The 24,895-nt window shown below is 40.7% G+C and overlaps 1 protein-coding gene across 4 annotated transcripts in view; it reads left to right on the forward strand.

Moving 5' to 3' along the window:
• Positions 1 to 24,895, forward strand: part of smap1 (small ArfGAP 1) — a 248,777-nt gene that overhangs the window by 91,059 nt on the left and 132,823 nt on the right. For 2 of the 4 annotated variants that reach the window (XM_043681802.1, XM_043681817.1), the window contains exons 5-6: positions 9,531 to 9,605; positions 12,661 to 12,741. The exons of 1 other annotated variant lie outside the window; for it this stretch is intronic. In XM_043681802.1, the coding sequence (XP_043537737.1) occupies positions 9,531 to 9,605; positions 12,661 to 12,741 (156 nt within the window). The remainder of the gene's footprint in view (positions 1 to 9,530; positions 9,606 to 12,660; positions 12,742 to 24,895) is intronic. One more of the 4 variants, XM_043681807.1, reaches the window with a different exon arrangement.

Here is a 24,895-nt window from a genome sequence, read left to right on the forward strand (position 1 = left end):
TCAATGCCATACCTCCATATTTTTTGAAGTAGCCTACCGTGGGGGACCTTATCAAATGCCTTACTAAAATCCATATACACCACATCTACCACTTTACCCTGATCCACCTCCTTCTCAAAGAATTCAATAAGGTTTTTGAGGCACGACCTGCCCTTCACAAAACTATGCTGACTATCCTTGATCACATTATTCCTATCCAGATGTTCATAAATCCTATCCCTTACAATTCTCTCTAAGATTTTGCCCACAACAGAAGTGAGACTCACCAGCCAATAGTTACTAGGGTTATCCCTAGTCCCCTTCTTGAACAAGGGAACCACATTTGCTATCCTCCAGTCTTCTGGCACTATTCCTGTAGACAACGAGGACATAAAAATCAAGGCCAATGGCTCTGAAATCTCCTCCCTTGCTTCCCAGAGAATCCTAGGATAAATGCCATCAGGCCCAGGGGACTTATCTATTTTCACCCTTTCCAGAATATCCAACACCTCTTCCCTACATACCTCAAAGCCATTCATTCTACTTAATTGTGACTGAGTATTCACATCGGCAACAATGTCCTGTTCCTGAGTGAATACTCACAAATGTGTAATACTAGTGCTGAGTGAAAATAATGTTAAAATGGGAAAAAAATATATCAAATGTACAAAACTTAAATAAAATCCATCACTTAGCTGACTGACTGACTAAATAAAAACTAATCCTCTTCAATAAATTCTTGGAAGAAAATAAATCTTCTCCAGACCTAACCAGGTATAGTGCTCTCTGGAACGAAAACACAACTCCTCGTTTGAAACAACTGTTCGGCTTTTCAAAAAAAAGCTTTGCAATGTTTAAGAAAATCTTCTGGAACATATTTTAAATTTCTGAATTAAGAGTAAATAAAACCTCAGCCATTCATTTTCGACCCTTAAAAAGCTTGTTTATACAAATGGTCTGCTTGAAAAACAAAAGTCAATTTTTGTTGCTTGGCTTTTTTGGATTTTTTTTTTGAATGTCATAAAACAAAATGGGACAACAATCTTTTATTGAATTAGAATGCCTATAATTGTTTTTTAAAAATCTATTGTTAACTAAGCCTGCAAACCCAGGAGCAGTTGCATGATCCAATTATTCAAATGTGTAATACTAGTGCTGAGTTATGAAAACTGTAAAATGCTCTTTTTGGAAAAGATATGCTGCTTTTCCTTGAGCTTTATTGACGCACCTTAGGAAACTAAGAACAGGAGTCAGAGTTAGTTGGACTATCAAAATCATGGTAATACCTGTTTCCTGAGACACTTGTGTAGGAATTTAGGACTTACAGAAGAAATCCAGCAGGCCATCAGACAGACGGTAGCATCAGCACTAAGCAGAAGGAAAGAAGGGAGCACCCTCAACACACTGGAAAGGAAAGCCCTGGAAGGACTTAGAAAATACAGAAATATCGTAATCCTACCGGCAGAAAAAGGGCACAAGACTGTCTTTATGAACAGAACACCATACATTGAGAAAGCAAACACACTACTCACAGGTGACGATGGACCCGACTCCACAGCTAGAAAACTGTATAAAGTCAAAAATCACACAACACCAGGTTATAGTCCAACATGTTTAATTGGAAGCACACTAGCTTTCGGAGCGCCGCTCCTTCTTCAGGTGATTGTGAGGGCACAAATCTAAGGCACAGAATTTATGGCAAAAACTTAGTGTGATGTAACTGAAATTATGCATTGAAAAATACCTTGATTGTCTGTTGAGTCTTTCATCTGTTGGAATACCATGATAGTTTCACTTCTTTCATGTGTAAATCACAAAACTTTTTTTTTTAAAAGTTGCATTCTCAGCTTCGCTGTAACAATGGATGTTAGCTAGACAATATGTTGAAGATGTTAGCCCCGTGTTCTCTGTCTATGCCATGATGTTTAGATTGATTCTAATCTAAAAAGTGAGATCAGAGTTTTACATGAATTCATGCAGTTTTTGAGCAAAGTACAATGTAACTCTACTAGTACAAATTCACCCCACAAAGTCTCCCGGTCTGTCTCCCGGTCTGTCTCCCGGTCTGTCTCCCGGTCTGTCTCCCGGTCTGTCTCCCTCTCTTTGGGGTTGTCAACATCATACACAAAATACCATGCAAGGACTGCAACAAACACTACATTGGACAGGCGGGCAGAAAACTTGCCACCAGGATAAATGAGCACCAACTAGCTACCAAAATACATGACCAACTATCACTAATATCCATTCACACAGACAAAGAGACACTAGTTCGACTGGGACAATACATCCATCCTGGGACAGGCTAAACAAAGATACACACTGGAATTCCTAGAGGCCTGGCATTCAAACCAGAACTCCATTAACAAACACCCATTTGGACCCCATTTACCAATCTCTCAGAAACAGAACCAGAAGTGATATCACCCACCACAACAGACCAAGGCACACAAATAGCAAGCAGGACAGAACACCAGCACTTCATTGGCACCTCAGTGATGATGTTATCTAGCATGGTGACGAAATATCTGAGAAATTTACCAGTTCAGCAAGCAAGCTTACAACCTAATCCACAACTTGAGCCACAAATCTTCTCCAAAATCGCAGTTCCACAAAATGGTCAGCAAATCTTTTTGTTTCCCTAGTTCAATGCACATACATTGTGAGCAGCTCCAAACAGTGCTTTTTTTTTAATAAAACAAGGAAGTCACCGTTCATCTGTAAAGTAGATTTAGAGTCTTGGATGGTGTGAATGTAGGAGGCCAAACAGCCGGTGTTGTATCTCCTGAGCTTGTGTGGAAAGGTGCTATTGGTTGAGGAGGGACTGTTGGGCAAGATTGCTCAGTGATTCAGGGTATGATTCCATTATGGAGTGCTGAAATTGGAGAAGGAAGATGCATTTTGTGGCTGAAAAGGCAGAGAATGCTAAGTTGAAAATGAATATAGGAAGGTGAAGACTGGACACAAATCCATCAAATAGAGTTCACATTCTTGACCCACCTTCCATCAAGAAAGTAAAGCATAGTGATACTCTTTCTAAATGTAAATAGTTTTGAATTTCCAAAATGTTAACAGCTTACAAAATCTGTAAAGGAGTTTTTTTGGAACCAATTTGTGACATTGTGACTTTGCACCTCAATTTAACTTCTCTTGCTCCAACAATGCTTTTATTTCTGATCGTCTCAATGCTTAGATTTTCTTTTTCTAAATACTTTTATTATTGGTCATGTCATTGTCAGAAAAAATAGGATTGGGCTCCAGAGTTGGTGTATGAAAAAAGGGATTCGTATGGGAGAATGCTTTTGCATGCAGATATCATACTTGAATTCAACTTCATTAAATAGATCAAAATGGAGCAGCATCTTATTAACACTGTTTTCCTGAGTGATTGAGAGGAATTTTATTTCCTGCCATCATGATAAAGCAATATTGAATGGAAAAATGCAGCTAATAAGCTAAAAAGGGGTAGACAGAAACATAGGCAATTGCAAGTTAAATTTCTTAGACTTGTGTTGTGACAATGATCTTAGTCTTGATTGTTCATTGTTTGTTTCTTCAGCAGTAGCAAAGATTGCAGACCTCAGTTCTCAGTGAATATTTATTTCAGATGAGTCTGTAAATGGGCACTTTTGAGGTTGATCAAGAGATGGGCAAGTAGTGTTTTACCTAGAAGTAGCTGTTGACAATAATCCATATACGTATTGGGTCTGCACATGTTTCCAAGTTGAATACTTGGCAGTTGAATACATCTCGCTATGTAACTTGTAGAAAAGATATGAACCAACTTGGAGGTCAAATATGAGCTTTGATGCCCTGTTTTAACTTAAACTGATCTTTGTGGGTGGTTTCATTCGGTTGGCTGAACTTGGCCACGAGATCATAACAGAGCTGAAAATGTGTTGCTGGAAAAGCGCAGCAGGTCCCCCACCCCTCTCACCCACCTCTCTCACCCACTCCAACCTCTCACCCTCGGAACGCGCAGCCCTCCACTCCCTCCGTTGCAACCCCAACCAATAAAAAAAAACCCAGCAACACATTTTCAGCTCTGATCTCCAGCATCTGCAGACCTCACTTTCTTCCCACGAGATCATAACAGCCAATTTGAATCATTTCATTTTAAAATTGCTTTTAGTCCGTTATGAATGTTCATCCATTTTCACTGTTACAATAGAATAAAGAAATTAGTAGGAAAATGGCAAGCTACTGTCAAGACCACAAACAATAAGTCATAGAAAATTATACACAATTAAGAGTGATGCGAAAGGCATGACAGTAGGTGCATTTGAACTAATGAATAAGCTATATTTTACAAAATACATCTAGAGTTATTGATTTTTCTGATAATCAAGTATATCAGCATTGACTATTTCAGTTCTGTGAAATGGATATGAACAAGTGTAAACAAATAACTGGAGAATGATCACAATGAAATTAAGAAATGACTACTTTGATCAAAGTTAACAATACAGATTCCATTTTGTTTAATTGACTTAACCTTAACCCTATCCAATCTGGCTTAAGTTAATTGACCACTATTGTAAACAAGTTTATATATCAGCAATGTTATAAAATGCAGTTATAAAATAGAGGATAACTGAATCTGGGTAAAGTATATAAAACTGGTCTTTGGAGAAGTTATTAAACTTCTTAAAATTGCAAATTGAAAAATTAGAAAGAATGCAAGAAAAATTGTGATCAGAAGTTTTATAGAAGCGACGTAATAGGAAAGTAGACAAAGTGAGGGAATGAGAGTTCAGGGACAAGAGGTATTCTAATGCCAGATTCTTTGCATAGGAATTCAATAGTAAGTCTATTGGAATGGCTATTTTGGTGAACTTATGGAAAAAAAAACATAAGATTGATATGATACTAGGACTGACTGCATGTACACTAAACTATTGAAAATTGTCTGAGAAAGCATAGCTGAAACTCTGGCCGTACTTTGAAATCCTGAATTTTATTAATTGCCTTTGTCTTTGAATTAGTGTATCTAATTCTACTGATCACTTCAAGAAGAGCACAGCAGGTCAAGCAGCATCCAAGGAGCAGGAGAATCGATGTTTCGGGCATAAGCCCTTCTTCAGGAATGAGGAAGGTGTGCCAAGCAGGCTAAGATAAAAGGACCTTGGCACACCTTCCTCATTCCTGAAGAAGGGCTTATGCCCGAAACGTCGATTCTGCTCCTTGGATGCTGCCTGACCTACTGTGCTTTTCCAGCAACACATTTTTCAGCTCTGATCTCCAGCATCTGCAGTCCTCACTTTCTCCTGATCACTTCAAGAAGCAAGATGGGGTAATTAATTCAGTCTCAAGTCTTATAATCCATAATTTAGGAGAAATCATTGACTAATGGATCTACTCCAAACCGTCTGAGAAAATACAACCGTGGGTGACCAGTCAGACAGAAATTCAATGAAAATAAGTGGTGAGGAACTCCTTCCAATCACTTCTTGATGTTAGTGAACATATCAGCAAAAGATATGGTATAGAAGTAACCATAGAAAGGAGCAGCCGATGTTGGGAATAAGTAGGTGCTGACAGTGAGGGATTGGAGGGTCCAAGGTGCAGCCAAGAAATCTTATTACCAAGGCTGAGACATGGGGAGTGGTAGCAATTGACTTTCTACCCAGTGAGTAACAAGGAGCTGCTATCTTTTTTGCTGAGGCAGTTGTTTGCCCAGGAGGAATTATGGTGGGGGTGTTGGAAGGAAGTCAGTGAGGTTGAAGCTTGAAAGAGTGTTAAGAGGGAGAGACAAGGCATGTGAAGGGATGGGTGAAATAGAAGAGATTGCAAGGGTATAAGGGGGTAATTAGGCCACTACAGCAAGGAAAAAGATACAGAAGGCAGAAAGCAGGGGGCTACAAAGAAGAGTTTTATAAACATTTCAATAAATGAAGAATAGTTTAACTGAAAAACTTGAGGTCACTAAGATAATAAATTAGGTTTTCATGAATGTGGAATCTGTAGTTTAAGTATTATTAAAGGACGGCAAGCGATCTAAACTTTTTGCTTTGTGTTCATCACCACAAGTCCGTTATGAATGTTGTTTGTTCATTTTCACTGTTATAATAGAATAAAGAAATTAGTAGGAAAATGGCACGCTACTGTCAAGAAGCAGACTTTAGGTAAGGAAAGAAACAGCATTTTATACGGCACGTAAAGAGAATTTTGGCTAGTAAAACCATAAATACAACTCTTCTTTGGTCTGGGTTAAACGGATATGGGTTTCTAGTTCAAAGAATCATTTGATGTGTCTGTTTACAACAATTGCCTTCTGCTGGAGGAAGTTGCAGGCAGCTACTTCCAGTAGATCTAAACAGATACAGTTGAAATTAGCTGACCAAGCAGGACCACAGCTAATTTCTCATTGGGGTGGCACCGTGACTCAGTGTTTAAAACTGCTACCTCTCACCACCAAGGACACAGGTTTGATTCCAGCCTCAGGTGATCCTCAGTATGGAGTTTGCACATTCTCCCCACGTCTATGTGGGTTTCACCTCTCAATCCAAATGTGCAGGTTAGCTGGATTGGCCAATGGAATTACAAGGATAGGGTAGAAAGAGGTTTATTTAGGTGTGATGCTCTTTGGAGGGTTAGTGTGGACTTGATGTGCCAAATGACCTGCTTCCACGCTATCTGGATTCTATGTAAATGCCAGTCATTCCAGTTATATAGAGTTCAGCCAGTTAGCAAGGCATTTATTGTTGTGGTTCTGTTCGCTGAGCTGGAAATTTTTGTTGCCCTATAATGGTAGTGTCCCAGTCGAATTCATGTTGCTTGTCGTCTGCAAGCCAAACAAAGAACAGCCAGGGAATTCCTAGAAGCATGGCACTCATCCACAAACTCCATCAACAAACACATCGACCTGGACCCAATATACCGGCCACTACAGTGGACAGCTAAAACTGACAACCGGAAGCAGCAGGGACAGGCCACTATAAATGCCGGAGGAAACACCACAGAAGCGCTTCACAGGAGGCTCCCAAGCACTGAGGATGTCACCTAGACAGGGGGCGAAACGTTTGCAACAAAAAATTCCAGCTCGGCGAACAGAACCACAACAACGAGCATCCGAGCTACAAATCTTCACCCAAACTTTGAAGGCATTTATCTTCAGCAAGATTCAGATGGTCCTAATTAAAGCCAATTAGGCAAGTGAGGATGCCAACTAGTTTGTTATAATCTCCCACTATTTCAGTTCAGTTAAATTCAGTTCTGACATTAATTCTGATAAAAACTAAAATTATCTGATTTATTTAATTTCAACTGATGTTTCTCATGTATTTGTACAAATTATTGGTTAGGTTGCACGGGGGGAATCAAAGTAATGATAGGTGGTGGTGGAACCAGGGCGGGGAGGGGTTGTGGGGGGGTGGGAAAACAGTTAATTGGTCAGTCAAAGGAATGTTTAAATGTCAGCCTGAGAGAAACGTGTGCTGAAGGGGAAACTAAGTGACCATGGGTTATTTGTGATAGCAGCTCATGTGATGGCAATATTTTGAAGATCGTTAGGCTGTGGAATTCTAATCATAAAGCAGATAAGCAGAATAATTGAATTTATTCAAGGCCATTTTGAGTAGATTTTGATGGACTAGGGAGTTGAGGATCATGAGGGACACTCCAAAAGTGGAGCAAAGATCAGCTGCAGCTATACTGAATGGTGGAGTAGGTTTCAAGAGCTGACTAACCTACTCCTCGCTCCTAAATTGTATGTTATGTAAATCTCCCTGTCTCTGAATTGTTGGTATGTAGTCTCCTACTCAATAGAGCTACCAGAAATACCTAATCGCATTGTAATGGCCGAAGAGAAATTTTCATTTCAAGTCTATCAAAGTTTGAGTCCTTTTATAAATCCAATACATAAATCGGCAATTTGATATGAAATATTTGAAGCAGTTATAGTACCAGTTGGTATTATTACTGGATAAGTTCAATCCCAGACTGAAATAGAAGCCTGGCTTGATGAATCATATTTCTTAGTTTTAATTAGGTGTTTTTTTCACTAAAGCATAAACATGCAATGTTACATGTTCAGGTTTTGCAATAAAACAGAAGTATATTGTGCAAAATAAATGAAGATGAAATAGTAAACCAAAATATTTATGTTTAACAAATTTAAAGATTTCAAAATGCATGGTAAAATAAATCTTATTAATCTCATCACTCATTTCCAGTACTTAAAATTCCCTTCTATCCTGTCTGTGGGATTTGCTTAACAGATGCTTCAGCCTCCACTTTTGAGAACATGATAGCATCTTCATTGAATCTTATAACTGAGCATAAGCTTTCTCAGCTTCAAATAACTCCTTCAGGATTTTAGCAAACAGGAAATGTTAGCAAGATGATGATAAAGCTAGGTGCATCAATTCTTTTCACCTCAAGCAGTTGATTTTCTAGTTTAGTATTGTAATATGGGGAAACTCCTGCATGACCATTATGACTATAGTTCAAAGCTATTTAACTGACTGTAATGTACGTTTAGATGGCTGGGTGGTCATAAACAGTGTTATATAATTGTAAGGTATAGGCCTTTCAGCCCCTCTGGTCTGCACCGTTGTTTAATTAGATTATGGCTGTACTAGTTGTAACACCAAATCCACATTTTTGCTTACTCCTGATAACCTTCTACCCTATGCTCATCAAGAATTTAGTTTGTTTTTCTTTCAGTGGCAATTAGATATTCTGGTTTCTGGCAACCGTACAATTTACTGAATATTGTCTTAGATTTGAAATTTCAAAGTGAAAGGTCTCGAAGGCATTTTTGGTTGTTAGCTCATTTCTATTACTGACATCTGCAAATAGAATAGTGTCTAAGGTGCCGTGAAATAACTATAAAGAAAACTCATTGACAGTATTCACTTTTTAAAATTGAGGCTTGTGCTGAATTTATCAACTAAACAATAGGTGATGTGCAACGGATTGTGCACTAACAGCTATTTGTTTTGAATCGTTTTCCTTATAGGCAATAATCATAACATGGTATGCTTTATTGCTTCGTAGCCTAAAGCTCCCTATTCGAGATTTCCCTATTCGATTTTAGTATCTGATGTGAAGTATGAAAAGGTTTGATTGAGTTTAAAAAACCCTTAAGGAAGGAAGTAAAGTAACTTTATATGGATGTGTGTTGCCCACCATTCTAGTAGTAATAAAAATCATACACCATTTCTTTCTATATAAAAGAGTTTAATGTGCAATTATTCTCTATGTTGTTTGTGTACAAGATATAATTTTGTTGTATTGGCAGCGTCAGAGGTGGGTAATTATGCAGTCTTCTGGACTGTGGACAGGATTAGAATTTTATAATTTTAAGAGTTGAGATTGCACTGGTCCATAAAATTGTATTTCTGAATTGAAGTTATGCAATTTCTCAAATGATAACGCTGGGGGGGAAAAAAATTCCTTATCACTATTTTTCATTTGCTACAGTATATATCTTGTGACATTTGAACTTTTAGGGCTTTTTATGTTCTCTAATTCATGCTAATGCTTGTTTTCTGTTTCCTGTTCTGTTTCACATGTGTCTGCTTGTTCCTTTAATCTGTTCTGTACAGATAACATCCTCTGATGCTGCACCCTTGCCATCATCTCCCTCTTTATCAAATACTGCTGAGAAGAGCAAACTAGAGGTATTATGTTCTAAAACTATCAAGTTGATGGACACTGAATGTGGTGTATTTCGCTCTGCTGCATATGATCTCCCAATCAATTATGGTGGGAAAAAAAAACTTACATGATGTGGTGGTAGGAAAGCAGATAAACTTTTAATAGGAGACAAAAGCTTTCTGGCGAGAAGCTGTTTGGTGGAAACCATGCTTGCTTAGTTTAGACTGTTGAGATTCGATGACCGTGACTTTTCCAAATGATTATTCATCAATGATAATTGTGTTGATCTGTCATTTGACATGGTCAACTGAAAACATTTGGTCAACAGGGCTTCAGAGAAACTCAAAATTGTTCTTTTTATTGCCACAATGTTGACAAGGTAAGGGTAAGGCAGCTCATTTTACCAATCAAATCCTCTTGAGTTCGATCTCCTGAGGGTTTCTGTAGATGCAGTCTACTACTGTTAAAATCAAGGTTAGAGAAGCGTCTTCTGATTATTTTTCTGTCAGCCTTACCCCCAACCAAAATCCCAGAATGTTTTATTTCAATTGTAAAGCTTAGCCTTTTGTTTTCATCATTCTAGATTTTTTTCAAGATGTTGTCTGTTTGTGTCTTTAAATTTTTAGATCCTCCTGAAAAGTTTGCAGATTTGTATGGTGGTTAATTTGACCAGTTTTGTGGATTGTACTGGTTTCCAGTGCTTTTTTTTTTAAGCAAAGTTTTTGACATGCTAAATGTAACTTGTGAAGTTCTGTGATTGTTTGGTTTATCGTTGTCACGTGGGCTGAGATACAGTGAAAAGTGATGTACAGCAGATCGATGCCATACAAAATGCATCAAGGCAGCAGAACAGTGTACAGGATAGTGTTATAGTTGCAGCGATGGTACAAGAGGCAGAGAAAGAGAGATCAGAATTAACATTTGAGAGGTCCATTCAAAAGTCAGATAATAGCAGGGAAGAAACTATTCTTAAATCTGTTTGTGCATGTATTCAAACTTTCATATCATTTGCCACATGGAAGAGGGAGTATAAGCAGAGTGGGAGGGGTATTTGATTATGGGGAAAAAAGATGGAGTCAATGAATAAGAGGACCAGGCTCTCTATAGTTTCTTGTAGTCTTGGGAAGAGCAGTTGCCATACTATGCTGTGATGCATCCAGAAAGGATGCTTTCTATGGTGCATCTCTAAAAATTGGTAAGAGTATTTGTGGACATGTTGAATTTACCTAACATCCTGAGGAAGTAGAGATGTCGATGTGCTTTCTTGATTATTGCATCAATGTGGGTGGACCAGGGAAAATTGTTGGTGATCAGTACTCCCAGGAGCATGATGCTTTTGACCATCTCCTCCATCTCGAGAGCCATTGATACAGACAGAGGCGTGCCCTCCACTCTACTATGAGTCAGGAAGTTGAGAATCCAGTTACTGAGCAGGGAGCCGAGACCTAGGTCTTGGAGTTTAGAGATACGTTTGTTTGGAATTGTGTTGACGACCTAACTGTAGTCAATAAGTAGGAGCTTGACTTAGGTATCCTTGTTATGCAGATGTTCCAGAAATGAGAGTAAGGCTAGGGAGATAGCATCTCCTATGGACCTGTGCTGGTAAGTGTATTTGTAAACGATCAAAGCAATTTGGTTGGGGGAAGTTGATGTGAGCCATGCCACCCACGCGAAACACTTCATAATTATGGAGGTCAGAATCAGTGGGTAGTAGTCATTGAGGTACACAGCATGATTTTTCTTTGACACCGAAATGATGGTGGTCTTATTGAAGCAGCTTGGGGACTTTGGATTGTATTAAGGAGACATAAAAGATGTCTACGAATAATCACGCCAGCTTGTCCCCATTGGATCTCTGTGCGCAGCCACAGACTCCATCTGGGCCAGTTGCTTTCCGTGGATTCCCATGCAAAGCTGATCTAACATCTGCCGTGGTGATTGTGGGTACAGGTGGATCTGAGGCTGTTGGGATAGGTGACGTTGTTTCACTGACTTCTGTTCAAAGCAAGCATAGAACGCCTTGAGTTTGTCATGTAGTGATGTACTGCTGCCTGCGATTATGTTCGACCTCGTTTTGTAGCCCATTATGTCACGTAAGCCTTGCGAGTGTCTGTGTAGTTAGTCTGGGTCTCGAGCTTAGTTTGGTATTGCCTCTTGGCGTCTTTGGGCTTATGTAAATTGTACCTGGCTTTCCTGTATAGGTTAGGATTGCCTGACTTGTACTCCTCAGTAGGGAATGGATCTCCTGCTTCATCTACGGTTTTTTTTTAGATTAGATTAGATTAGATTACATTACAGTGTGGAAACAGGCCCTTCGGCCCAACAAGTCCACACCGACCCGCCGAAGCGCAACCCACCCATACCCCTACATTTACCCCTTACCTAACATTACGGGCAATTTAGCATGGCCAATTCACCATGGTTGGGGAACATTCGGATTAACTTTTTCAGCATGAAGAATTCTACATACTTACTAACTAAGTCTGTAATAGCATATTTGTTTAGATTGTCCGTTAAGTTTTTCAATATGGATTAGTCCACTGACTCTTAGCAGTCCTGGAAAAGCCCTTCCATTGCCTCAGTCTGACACTGCATTGGTTTTGGGCAAACTTAAAAGTCAGCCAAGCTTAATAGAAATTCCATGCCAATATTTTTAATGCTTAATAAATTTAGATTCATGGTAAGCTCACTCTCTCCATACCCTATTGCTCTGAGCCCACATTAGATTAAGTGGGATAGTCGAGAATTACTAATTGTTAAACACTATGTACTGTTCTATAAGAGTATTTGAAAGCTTTGGTCTCCCTTCAAAAGTACTGAGTTATTAATTCATACTTCCATGCTAGCATTCCATCAGACATAAATAGGAATAAACTGGTGGAATAATTTTATACTGAAGATTAAAATCTTTCACTCCATTTAAGATGTGAGAATTACAAAAAGAAAAAATAGCATCGGATTGGAAATTCATTCCTTGCTTTGTTATGCTTTAAAATGTATTTTGATGTAGTTAAAATGTGATACTCTATGGCTCTATTTTTGATTAGTGGGCTATTAAAGTCTAACGTATAATTGCAGAGAGAGAAGGACAAACGGAAAGATGTAAAAAAGAGGGGAAAAGATGAAGAGAAACCTATTGCTTTAGAAAAAGTGAAAATGGTGAGTTCAATTTATTCTTTTTCGAATGGCTCTTAAGTACATATGTTGTGTCATTTACCACATTTGAAGCAGCTAAAGTTATGCTACCTTTGTGTGATGCATCACAATCATAATGTAAAAATCATTAGTTTTGGGAAGTCAGATGACACTCATTTTCTTAACAGTACAGATGGACAGTATTGTGATTTTAACTGTTGTATGGCATTGAATTAGCTTTGAGTATGAACATTTGCAGTTGTGTGTTACATCAAATTGTCATGCTGTCCTTTATGGCTCTGCATTACTGAACAACTCCATGTCAGATTGTTGATATTGACCTCTGCTGAGGTGATAATAGGTCGTAACAAGTGGCTTGATTCACTGAATATATACACTAATCTGGTTCCTGCTTCCTAAAGCCTAATCAAATTATTACTGTCTAGGACTGTCGGTGGCTGTACTGACATGAGTCCAGTTAGATGACCCTTTCGTTAACTTGGCAATCGTATCGAAAATAGTGATTTTATGAAACAAAATTTGACACCAAGACACACAGATACTGTGCCAGATTTTAGAGTAGCAAGCATCCAATGTCATTGGCCATTTAAGTTTCTTACTGCATCCTTCTGCTTAAAATATTTTTGCTTGCAAAGTTGCTGGAAGTGTGAACCGATGAAGGCACAATGAGAGAAAGAACCCATCTGGAAACTGAACTTCTGCCCAACCAATGAGATTGAAAGGTTCAGACTCGAACTGGAGGACGTAGAACTAATTTGTGTGTCAAAATTAAATGCGGAAACAAATAATGATTAATTAGTTTGTTTTTAAAAGCCTGAAAAACAGACTTAACACTAATTTTTTAGTGTCAAAGAAAGTGATTGGCATTAATTAACATATGTGAGCTTGTTTGAATGGCAAGACTTGGCTTGAATTTAGTTTACAGGGGAACCTCGATCATCCAGCATTCGATTATCCGAATGTCAGATTATCCGAATGTCAGATTATCCGGCAAGATTGCAAGGTTCTGATGCTTAGCTAAACGATATTATCCTGCATTCGATTAATCGAACAAAATACTCCCGTGTCCTTTGGATAATCGAGGTTCCCATGTACAGCCTTTGCTTACATGAACTAACTTGATTTTTCAATAAAATAAAGAACTGTAGATTCTGGAAATCTGGAATGAACAGTTACTGAAGAAACTCAACAGGTCTGGTAGCATCTGTGAAGAAAGAAATTGTTCATGTTTTGAATCCAGTGGCCTTTCTTCAGAATTGGTTGCCTGAAAAGGGGTCACTGGACTCCAAACATTAATACTTTTTCTCTCCACAAATGTTGCCAGACCTGCTGAGTTTCTCTAGCACTCTCTGATGATTTTTAATGCTTTTCAGCGGTAGGGCAGACAACATCATGTCATTTTCATGAAGCAAGCACAAATAACCTTTTTTTTTTGTCATTTATATAAATGATTTGGATGTGACCATAAGAGGATAGTTAGTAAGTTTGGAGATGACACCAGAATTGGAGGCGTAGTGGACAGCGAATAAAGTTACATCAAATTACAACGGGATCTTGATCAGATGGACCAATGGGCTGAGGAGTGGCAGATGGAGTTTAATTTAGATAAATGCAAGGTGCTGCATTTTGGGAAAACAAATCTTAGCAGGACTTGTATACTTAATGGTAAGGTCCTAGGGAGTGTTGCTGAACACCTGAGGAGTGCAGGTTCATAGCTCCTTGAAAGTGGAGTCACAGGTAGATAGGATAGTGAAAAAGGTATTTTGTATGTTTTCTTTTACTGGTCAACTTCCTACACAACCTCCTACCGCCCCCTCGGCCATGACCTCACCTTCCATCTCCAAACCATTATCTCCCAGACCGTACACAACCTCATCACCTCAGAAGATCTCCCACCCACAACTTCCAACCTCATAGTTTGGGAACCCACACTGCCCAGTTCTACCTCCTATCAAGATCCACAAGCCTGCCTACCTTGGCCGACCCATTGTCTCCACCTGCTCCTGCCCCACCAAATTCATCTCCACCTATCTCGATACAGTCCTATCTCACCTGGTCCAGGAACTTCCCACCGACGTTCGGGACATCACCCATGCCCCCCTCCACCTCCAAGACTTCCGTTTCCCTGGCCTCCAAGGCCTCATCTTCACCAGGGGCATCCAGTCTCTATACACCTCCATCCAGTCTCTATACACCTCCATCCACCATTTCCAGGGCCTCCAAGCCCTCTGTTTCTTCTTCTCCAGATGTCCCCATCAGTACCCTTCCATTGACACCTATTCGTTTGGCTGAACTGGTCCTCTCCCTCAACAATTTCTCCTTCGAATCCTCCCACTTCCTCCAGACGAAAGGGGTAGCCATGGGCACCCGGATGGGCCCTAGCATGCCTGTCTCTTTGTTGGCTATGTTAGCACTTCCACACGTCACTTATTGTATCCATTGCTCCCGATGCAGTCTCCTCTACACGGAGGAGACAGGGCGCTTCAGAGGACATCACTGGGACACCCGGAGCAATCAACCCCACCGTCTCGTGGCTGAATACGTCAACTCCCCCTACTACTCTGCCGAGGACACGCAGGTCCTGGGCCACCTCCATTGCCAATCCCTTACCACCGACACCTGGAAGAAGAACGCCTCATCTTCCGCCTCAGGACCCTTCAACCCCAGGGCATCAATGTGGATTTCACTTGTTTCCTCATTTCGCCCCTCCACACCTTACCCCAGTTCCAACCTTCCAGCTCAGCCCTGTCCCATCTGTCCATCTTCCTTCCCACCTCTCAGCTCCACCCTCCCCTCTGACCTACCACCTTCACCCTCACCTCCATCCACATATTGCACTCTCAGTTACTTTCCTCCAGCCCCATCCACCTCCCATTTATCTCTCCATCCCCAAGGCTCCCAGCCTCATTCCCGATGAAGGGCTTTTGCCTAAAACATCGATTTTCCTGCTCCTCAGATGCTGCCTGATCTGCTGTGTTTTTCCAGCACCACACTCTTGACTCTCTTCAACTGTGCTGAAAATGTGTTGCTGGAAAAGCGCAGCAGGTCAGGCAGCATCCAAGGAACAGGAGAATTGACGTTTCGGGCATAAGCCCTTCTTCAGGAATCAGCCCTGAAGAAGGGCTTATGCCCGAAACGTCGATTCTCCTGTTCCTTGGATGCTGCCTGACCTGCTGTGTTTTCCAGCAACACATTTTCAGCTCTGATCTCCAGCATCTGCAGCCCTCACTTTCTCCTCTATTCAACTGTGCACCTGCTCTTTGACTGAAGTAACTGAACCATTTAAGTGTTGATCAGGGAAGTACCATTAGTTTCATTTATTACAACAAAATTTGCTTCAACAGCACAGATAATTGCTGCAAGTCATTTTATCCACTGTCACTCTTTGCGCCTGCTGTGGAGGGAGTACATTTTTAAGATAGTAGATGGCCTACAGATCAAGTGGACTGCTTTGTCCTGCATGTTGTTGGAGCTGGTTAAGGCTATTGGAGAGTATTCCGTCACATTCCTGGAATTGAAAATTGAACCCAGATCTTGTAGTGTAGAGGTGAATTTGTTATCAACTGAGCTATGACTTGCGCATTCAACAGGAGCACAAAAGACTAGCCAGCTATTCTGATGTGTCGAAAGATGAGATTAGAAAGAGATCAGCCATTCTGCGGTATATCAATTAACCATCACAAAAATAGTCTGATGTCTGAGTCAATGGGTTTACCTTTCCTTACTGTTGGTCAGTCTCTCCCATTGACATTAATGAAATGACCAAAAACAACCTGAGGATTTGGATTGGTAAATGGTATGAAGCCAACAGCATTATAAGCATTAAAAAAGCTTGTTTTATGCGTAAAGCTACAGACTGCAAATGAAAAAGGTAAATGAAAATTTTCTAAATCAGGCAATTGGCTAATTAAAATTGCGTTCAGTGTTTCTTTTTGCTCCCCTGTAAATCCATAGGAAACAGAAACAGGAGAAGGCCTTTTGGCCCTTTGAGCCTGCTTCACTATTCAATGGGATCATGGCTGATCCAATGACTTTTCTCACATCCGCTTTCCTGCTTTTTCCGATGATCCTTGATTTCCCCCTACGAATCAAGAATCTATCTAACTTAGCCTTAAATACACAAGGACTCTGCCCCCACAGCTATTTGTGACAAGTAGTTCCAAAGAAATTCAATGTTTTGAAAGAAGAAATTCCTCCTCAGCTGAGTATTAAATTGGTGCCTCGTTATTCAGAAAGTATACCCTCTAAATCCCTTAAAAATTCGATATATTTAGATTTAGATTAGATTACTCAGTGTGGAAACAGGCCCTTCGGCCCAACAAGTCCACACCGACCCGCCGAAGCGAAACCCACCCATACCCCTACATTTACCCCTTACCTAACACTACGGGCAATTTTAGTATGGCCAATTCACCTGACCCTGCATATCTTTGGACTGTGGGAGGAAACCGGAGCACCCGGAGGAAACCCACACAGACACGGGGAGAACGTGCAAACTCCACACAGACAGTCGCCTGAGGCGGGAATTGAACCCGGGTCTCTGGCGCTGTGAGGCAGCAGTGCTCGCCATCGTGCCGCCCACAAATTTCACTTATATCATTGCCCAATTCTCCTAAATACAGTGAATAGAGTCCCAACCTGTTTACCCCTTAGCACATAAGATGGTCCCTCCATAGTGGTGGTAATCTGAAGTGCCTCCAATGAAATATCTTTCCTTAAATAATGAGACCAAAACTGCTCTTAACACCAGATGTAGTCTCACCAGCACTTTGTGCAGTTGCAGTACGGCTTTCCTATTTCTTTATACTTCACCCCCTTTGAAATAAGAGTTAACATTCTGTTAGCATCCTGATTACCTGCTGCACCTGTGTTTTGTGCACAAGTATCCTAGGTCTCTTTGTATTGCAGTTATCCATTTAAATAACACTTCTTTTGCTCTCCCTTCCAAAATTAACAACATCCCATTTTCCCACATTATACTCCATTTACTAATTTTTTTTACCCATTTATATGAATAATCATTATCTCTCATTAACTTTTGCAACTTGCTTTTCCAACTATTTTTGTATGATCTGCAAATTTGGCTACAGTACATTAGTGTCCTTCCTCTAAGTCATTAATGCATATTGTAAGCAGTTGTGTTCCCAGCAGTGATCTCTGTGGAACCCCACTGGTTTAAGGTTGCCAACTAGGCAAAGAATCCTTTATCCGCAAATGCTGTTTCAAGCCCATTAGATAATTTTCTATCTGTCACTATATTACCTCCAGCGCAACGGGCTCCAGTGGCTTAACCTTTGTAACGTGTCTTGTCTAATGCCTTCTGGAAGTCCAAATGCGACACATCTGGCTCCTTTGTATTCACTCTGGTTGCAATTTCCTCAAACGTTCAATAAACTAGTCAGACTCCCTTCATGAAGCCATGCTTGATCAGATTATGATTTTGTATATGTACTGGTATTATTTTCTTAAGCAAGTACAACATTTTTCTAACAATAGATGTTAAGTCAATCTGCCTAATAGTCACCCACTTTTATTCTCTCCCTTTTTGAGTTGGGATGTCACATTTGTATTTTTTTAATCCTCTAGCCCTTTTCCAGAATCCAAAGATTTTTGGAAAATTACAATCAGTGCATCCACAAACTCTCTAACTGCTACTTTCAGGATCCTACAGTGGAAGCCATCAGGGTCAGGGGACTTATCTGCCTTTAGCCCCATGCATATTTCTAATACAACTTCTCTAGTGATAGCATTTAAGTCCTCCTTTATATTCTTTAGTATTGATTTGGATGTTCCAAGCATCTTCCACCATAAAGACTGATGCAAAATATTGGCTTAACTCCTCTGCCATTCCCTTCTTCCCTATAGCTATCTCCCCAAATTCATTTTCAAACAAACCTGTGTTCTCTTTGACCTCTCACTTATTTAAATTTTTATATTTTAAAGGAGCTCTTATTGTCAGTTTTCGTATATCTTGCTCATTTGTTCTTTATTTTCTTTCAATTGCCTTTTACTGGATTCTGAATTTATTCCGGTCTTCGGGCTGTCATGACTTTGCCTTCTTGTATGCTTTTTTTCAACTCCATACTCTCCTTAACTATTATCAGATGTTATTCTCCTTGATAATATATAGCTAAATAATGTGCTAGGACATATGATCACTCTGGGGAAATTTAAGTTTTTCCTCTTTGGAAGCTGCATTAATTATCAATTTGATTGACGTTGTTTCATTTGTAATGAATGATGGAAATGTGAGGTCAGGTGAGATCACATGTTGCATTCTTTTGCTGGCTGGCCGAACCAGTTTTGGAAAAGTTAGGTTTGCTAGTAGTGCATACAGTAGTCAACAAGTTAAGAACAGGACTAGGTTATTCAACCCATTAAGCAATTTCTTTTTACCCATTCACTGAGATCTGTTTTAGAGTGGCAGTGGCATGAGGATAATGTAACTGGGTTAATAATCTTGAACCCCAGGCTAAAGTTCTAGGTGCGGGAGTTTTGAATCCTACCGTGGCAGATGGTGAAATCTGACTCAACAGAAATCTGGAGCTGAAAGAAAAAGTAATGGTGACCACAGCCATTGCTAGTTACTGTAAAAACTCAACAAAATTCACTAATGACCTTTTGGGGCATGAAATCTGTCCTGACCTGTTCTGGCATATGTGTGATTCCAACTCTAATTTGGGATGGGCAACAAATGTCACATACCATGGAAAGTTGTAGCTCAACTCTATTTTTAATATGCATTTGTGGGATGTGGGCATCACTGGCTGGAACGTTATTGACAGCCCATCCCTAGTTGCCTGTGGTGATGAGCTGCTTCCTTGAACCAATGCAGTCCATGTACTGTTAGGGAGTGAGTACAAGCATTTTGACCTAGCAAAAGAGGAGGAGTGGTGAGTGGCTAGGAGGGGAACTTGCATGGATGGATCCCATGTGTCTACTCCCCTTTCCCTTCTAAATGGATGTGGTTATGGGCTTGGAACATACCATTGAAGGTGCCTTGTTGAATTTCTGCAGTGCATCTTGTAGATAGTATACACTACTGCCGTGGAGCATCCATTTTGTGGATGTGTTGTGAATCAAGTGCACTGTTTTGTCCTGGACAGTGTCGAGCTTAAGTGGTGTTGGAGCTGTGTACATCCAGGAAAGTGGAAAGTATCCCATCAAATTCTTGACTTATCTTTGGGTGGCCATGCTTTGCAGAGTTAGTGGTGAGTTATTTACTGCAAGGTTTCTAGCTTCTGACATGTTCTTGTACAGTATTAATAAGACTATTTCAGTTCATTTTCTGGTCAGAATGTTGATGGTAGGGGAATTTAGTGATGGTAATGCAATTTAATGTCAAGGGCTGATGTTTTAGATTTTCTTCTGTTTCAGGTGGTTATTGCCTGGTTCATGCATGGTATGAATATCACTTGCCACTTGTTGGCCTAAACCTGGATACTGTCCAAGTCTTGTTGCATTTGGACTTGGGCTGCTTCGGTATCTGAGGAGTTGTGAATGATGTTGAACAGTGTAATCGTCAATGACTATCCTCACATCTGACCTTATAAAGGGAAAGAGAGCAGCTGAAGGTGCTTGGAACTGGGATGCTACCCTGAGGAGCTCATGTAGGGATATTCTGGAACTGAGATGATTGACCTTCAACACCCGTAACCATTTAAGATTCATATAGCTCTGTTAAGTCTGAATCCTGTCAGTGGCGACTCTCCCCTAACCCCCCACCCTGCCCTATTCCCATTGATTCCAGTAGGACACCTTGATGCCCTCCTCCGTCAAATGTGGCGTTGATGTCAAGCGCTGTCATTACCACCACGGCTGTGGAATTCAGCTCCATTAACTATATTTGAATAAAGGTAATGGGTTTAGGAGCTGAATGGCCCTGGCAGAACCCAAATTGGGCATCAGTGAGCAGATAGATTGTTCTTCGTAACAATATTAGAACAAAGAACATTACAGCACAGGAACAGGTCCTTCACCCCTCCAAGCCTGCGCCTATCCAGATCCTCTGTGTAAACCTGTCGCCTATTTTCTAAGGATTTGTATCCCTTTGCTCCCTGCCCATTCATGTTTTTGTCTAGATATATCTTAAATGATGCTATTGTTTTCGCCCCTACCACCTCCACTGGCAGCGCATTGAGGCAACCACCACCCTCTGTGTGAAGAACTTTCTATGCATATCTCTCTCATGATTTTGTAGGCCTCAATCAGATCCTGCCTCAACCTCCTTTCCAATGAAAGTAATCCTAAGCTACTCAACCTCGCCTCATAGCTAGCACCCTCCATAATCAGGCAACATCCTGGTGAACCTCCTCTGCACCCCCTCCAAAGCGTCCACAACCTTTTGGTAATGTGGCAACCAGAGCTGTATGCAGTGTTCCAAATTTGGCCGAATCAAAGTCTTACACAACTGTAACATGAGTCTTGTATTCAGTACCCCATCTGATAAATGAAAGTGTGCCATATGCCATCTTGACCAGTGTACTGACCTGCATTGCTACCTTCAGGGAACAATTGACCTGAACACCCAGATCTCTCTGCATCAATTTTGATTGATTAGATTGCCTACAGTGTGGAAAGAGGCCCTTCGGCCCAACCAGCCCACACTGACCCTCCGAAGAGTAACCCACCCAGACCCATTTCCCACACTATGGGCAATTTAGCATGGCCAATTCACCTAACCTGCATGTCTTTGTGATTATGGAAGGAAACCGGAGCACCCGGAGGAAACCCACGCAGACACTGGGAGAATGCAAACTCCACACACAGTTGCCCGAGGCTGGAATCGAACCTGGGACACTGATGCTGTGAGGCAGCAGTGCTAACCACTGAGCCACCATGCTGCGTTCTCCCCATGACTTTTCCATTTACTGTGTAGTTCACTCTTGAATCAGATCTTCCAAAATGCATCACCTAGCATTTGTCTGGATTGAACTCCATCTGCCATTTCTCTGCCCATTTCTCCAATCTATGTCCTGTTGTATTCTCTGACAGTCCCCTTTACTATCTGCTACTCCACCAATCTTCGTGTCATCTGCAAACTTGCTAATCAGACTACCTATAGCTTACTCCAGATCATTTATGTATATTACCAACAACAGTGGTCCCAACACTGATCCCTGTGGAACACCACTGGTCACAGGTCTCCATTATGAGAAACACATACTGATGCTACGTTCCATTGTTTTGCTGATGATCTAGAGATGGGATTGTAATTGCCTGGATTTACTTGTCTTTTTTTAAACACACAGGAAATACCTGGGTAGTTTTACACATTTATACCATTGTTGTAGCTGTAATGGAACACCTGTCAGCATTTTCTCTATAGCCCTTGATAATTTAAACAGAATAGCACAAAGTAGCAAAAAGGATAGCGAAAGCTTCTATGGGTATATAAAAGGGAAGCAAGTTGCTAAGCTGAATGTTGGTTTCTTGGAAGATGAAACTGGAGAATTAATAGTGCGGAATGCTGACATGGCAGAGATGCTAAATCAATACTTTGCCTCCATTTTCCCGTTGGAGGGCGGTAGTACCATTCCGATTGGAACAAGCAAGTCAGAGACTATAGAAAGGGTAGAACTTGGAACAATCAACATCAGTAGGGAAAAGGTACTCAGCAAACTATTAGGATTGATGGCCAACAAATCTGGGAACTATAGACCAGTAAGCTTAACATCTGTGGTAGATACGTTACTTGAGAAGATTGAGGTGTAAGATATACATTTATTTGGAAAGACAGGGTTTGATTAGGAATAGCCAGCATGGCTTTGTGTGTAGGACATCATGCCTCACAAATTTGTTAGTTTGTTGATGAAGTGACCAGGAAGGTTGGCATGGATTTCAGTAAGGACTTTGGTAAGTTTCCACGTGGTAGGCTGCTCTAGAAGGTTAGATCGCATGGAATCCAGGGGGAGATGGCGAATTGGATACACAATTGGCTTGATGGTAGGAAGCAGAGTATAATAGAGGAAGGATGCTTGTCAGACTGGAGGCCTGTGACTAGTGCTGTCCCTCAGGGGTCGGTGCTGGGCCTATTTTTGTTTGTTATCTACATCAATGATTTGGATGAGAATGTACCAGACATGATTAGTAAATTTGCAGATGACACTAAAGTAAGTGGTATTGTGGACAGTGACGAAACAACAAACACAGACCAAATATTTAACGTCAGAAGCAATCATCCCAACACCCACAAACAGAGCAGCATCAAGACATTATTTCAACGTGCTACATCACACTGCAGCACCTAAGAACTACAAAAAGCAGAAGAAAAATATTTATACAAGGTTTTTCAAGAAAAATGGGTACCCAATAAACACAATCCACTGATCCCTCAAAGAAATCCAAACAAACATACACAATGCAACCAAAAACTATAGCCACATTATCTTACATCAAAGACACATCAGGAATGACTTCGAGACTACTCAGATCCCTTGGCATCATGGTAGACCACAAACCTACCAACACACTTAAACAGCGACTAATGAACCTAAAGGATCCATTAGATACTACCAGCAAAACTAACGTCATTTTCAAGATACCATGCAAGAACTGTAAAAAACGCTACATCAGGCAAACTAGCTGGAAATTTACTACCAGGATCCATGAATACCAACTGGCCACCAAAAGACACTACCCACTATCGCTAGTTTCTATACATACAAAGAAGGACACCACTTTGACTGGGACAACACACACATCCAAGGACAGGCAAAACAAAGGACTGCACGATAATTCTTTGAGGCTTGGCATTTTAACCAGAACTCCATCAATAAACACATTGACTTGGATCCTATTACCTTGCCTTGAAAAGAAAAAAGAACCAGAAAAGACATCACCCACCTTAAAAAAACCAAGACCTATAAACAGAGAGGCGGGACATAGCACCAGCGCTTCACCGGAGACACTCAGTGATGATATTACCTAGTATGGTGACAAAACGTCTGAAAACAACCTTCAAGCTCCGCGAGCTAACTTGCATAGTTAGTGAAGAAGGTTATCAGAAATTGCAGCAGGACCTTGATTAGCTGGGAAAATGGGCCGAAAAATAGCAAATGGAGTTTAATATAGATAAGTGTGTGGTCTTGCATTTTGGAAAGTCAAATCATGGTAGGAGTTTCATGGTGAACGGTAGACCCTTAAGGAATTTGGTGGAACAGAGAACCTTGCAGTTCGGGTGCAAGTGGAGTCACAGACAGGCCAGTGAAGAAGGCTTTGGCGCACTAATTTTATCAGTCAGGGCATTGAGTATAGAAGTTGGGAAGTTAGGTTAGTCGTGAGTTTATGGAATGCCCTGCCAGTAGCAGTGGTGGACTCTCCCTCTTTATGGGCATTTAAACGGGCATTGGATAGGCATATGGAAAATAGTGGGCTAGTTAGGTGGGCTTGGATCGGCGCAACATCGAGGGCCACAGAGCCTGTACTGCGCTGTATTTTTCTATGTTACAGTTGTGCAGGGTGTGATGAGGGTGCACTTGGAGTATTGTTTGGTTTTGTTCTCCTTGTTGTAGGAAGGATGTTATTAAACTGGAAAGAGTGCACAAGAAATTTACAAGGATGTTGCCAGAACTGAAGGGTCTGAGTTATAGGGAGAGGTTGGACAAGCTGGGACCTTTTTCTTTAGAGCTTAGGAAACTGAGGGGGGATCTTACAGAAGTGTAGAATATCATGAGAGGCATGGACATGATGAACACACTCAGTCTTTTTCCCAGGATTGAGGAATCAAGGACAAGAGGGCATCAGTTTAAGGTTAGAGGGGAAACAATAAAAGAGAACCTGAGGACCAACTTTTTTTAACATAAAGGGTGGTACATATGTGGAATGAACTGCCAGTGGTAGTGGTTGAGGCAGGTACATTAACAACATTTAAAAGACATTTGGACAAATACATTGCTAGGAAAGGTTTGGAAGGATATGGGCCAAGTGCAGGGAAATGGGATTAGCATGGATGTCCATTTTGTTTGGTATGGGCCAGTTTGAGCCGAAGTGCCTGTATCTGTGCTGTAGAACTCTATGACTGTATCAAATTGAGGTAATTAAGATGATAAAAGGTATGGATAAAATAGACATGGAGCGGATGCTTCATCTTGTGCGGCATTCTAGGGCGAGAAGACAGCCTTGAAATAAGGAGTAGTAAATTTAAAACAGAGTTGAG

Source organism: Chiloscyllium plagiosum, chromosome 3 (assembly GCF_004010195.1).
Source record: "Chiloscyllium plagiosum isolate BGI_BamShark_2017 chromosome 3, ASM401019v2, whole genome shotgun sequence".
In the NCBI taxonomy this organism is placed as follows: domain Eukaryota; kingdom Metazoa; phylum Chordata; class Chondrichthyes; order Orectolobiformes; family Hemiscylliidae; genus Chiloscyllium; species Chiloscyllium plagiosum.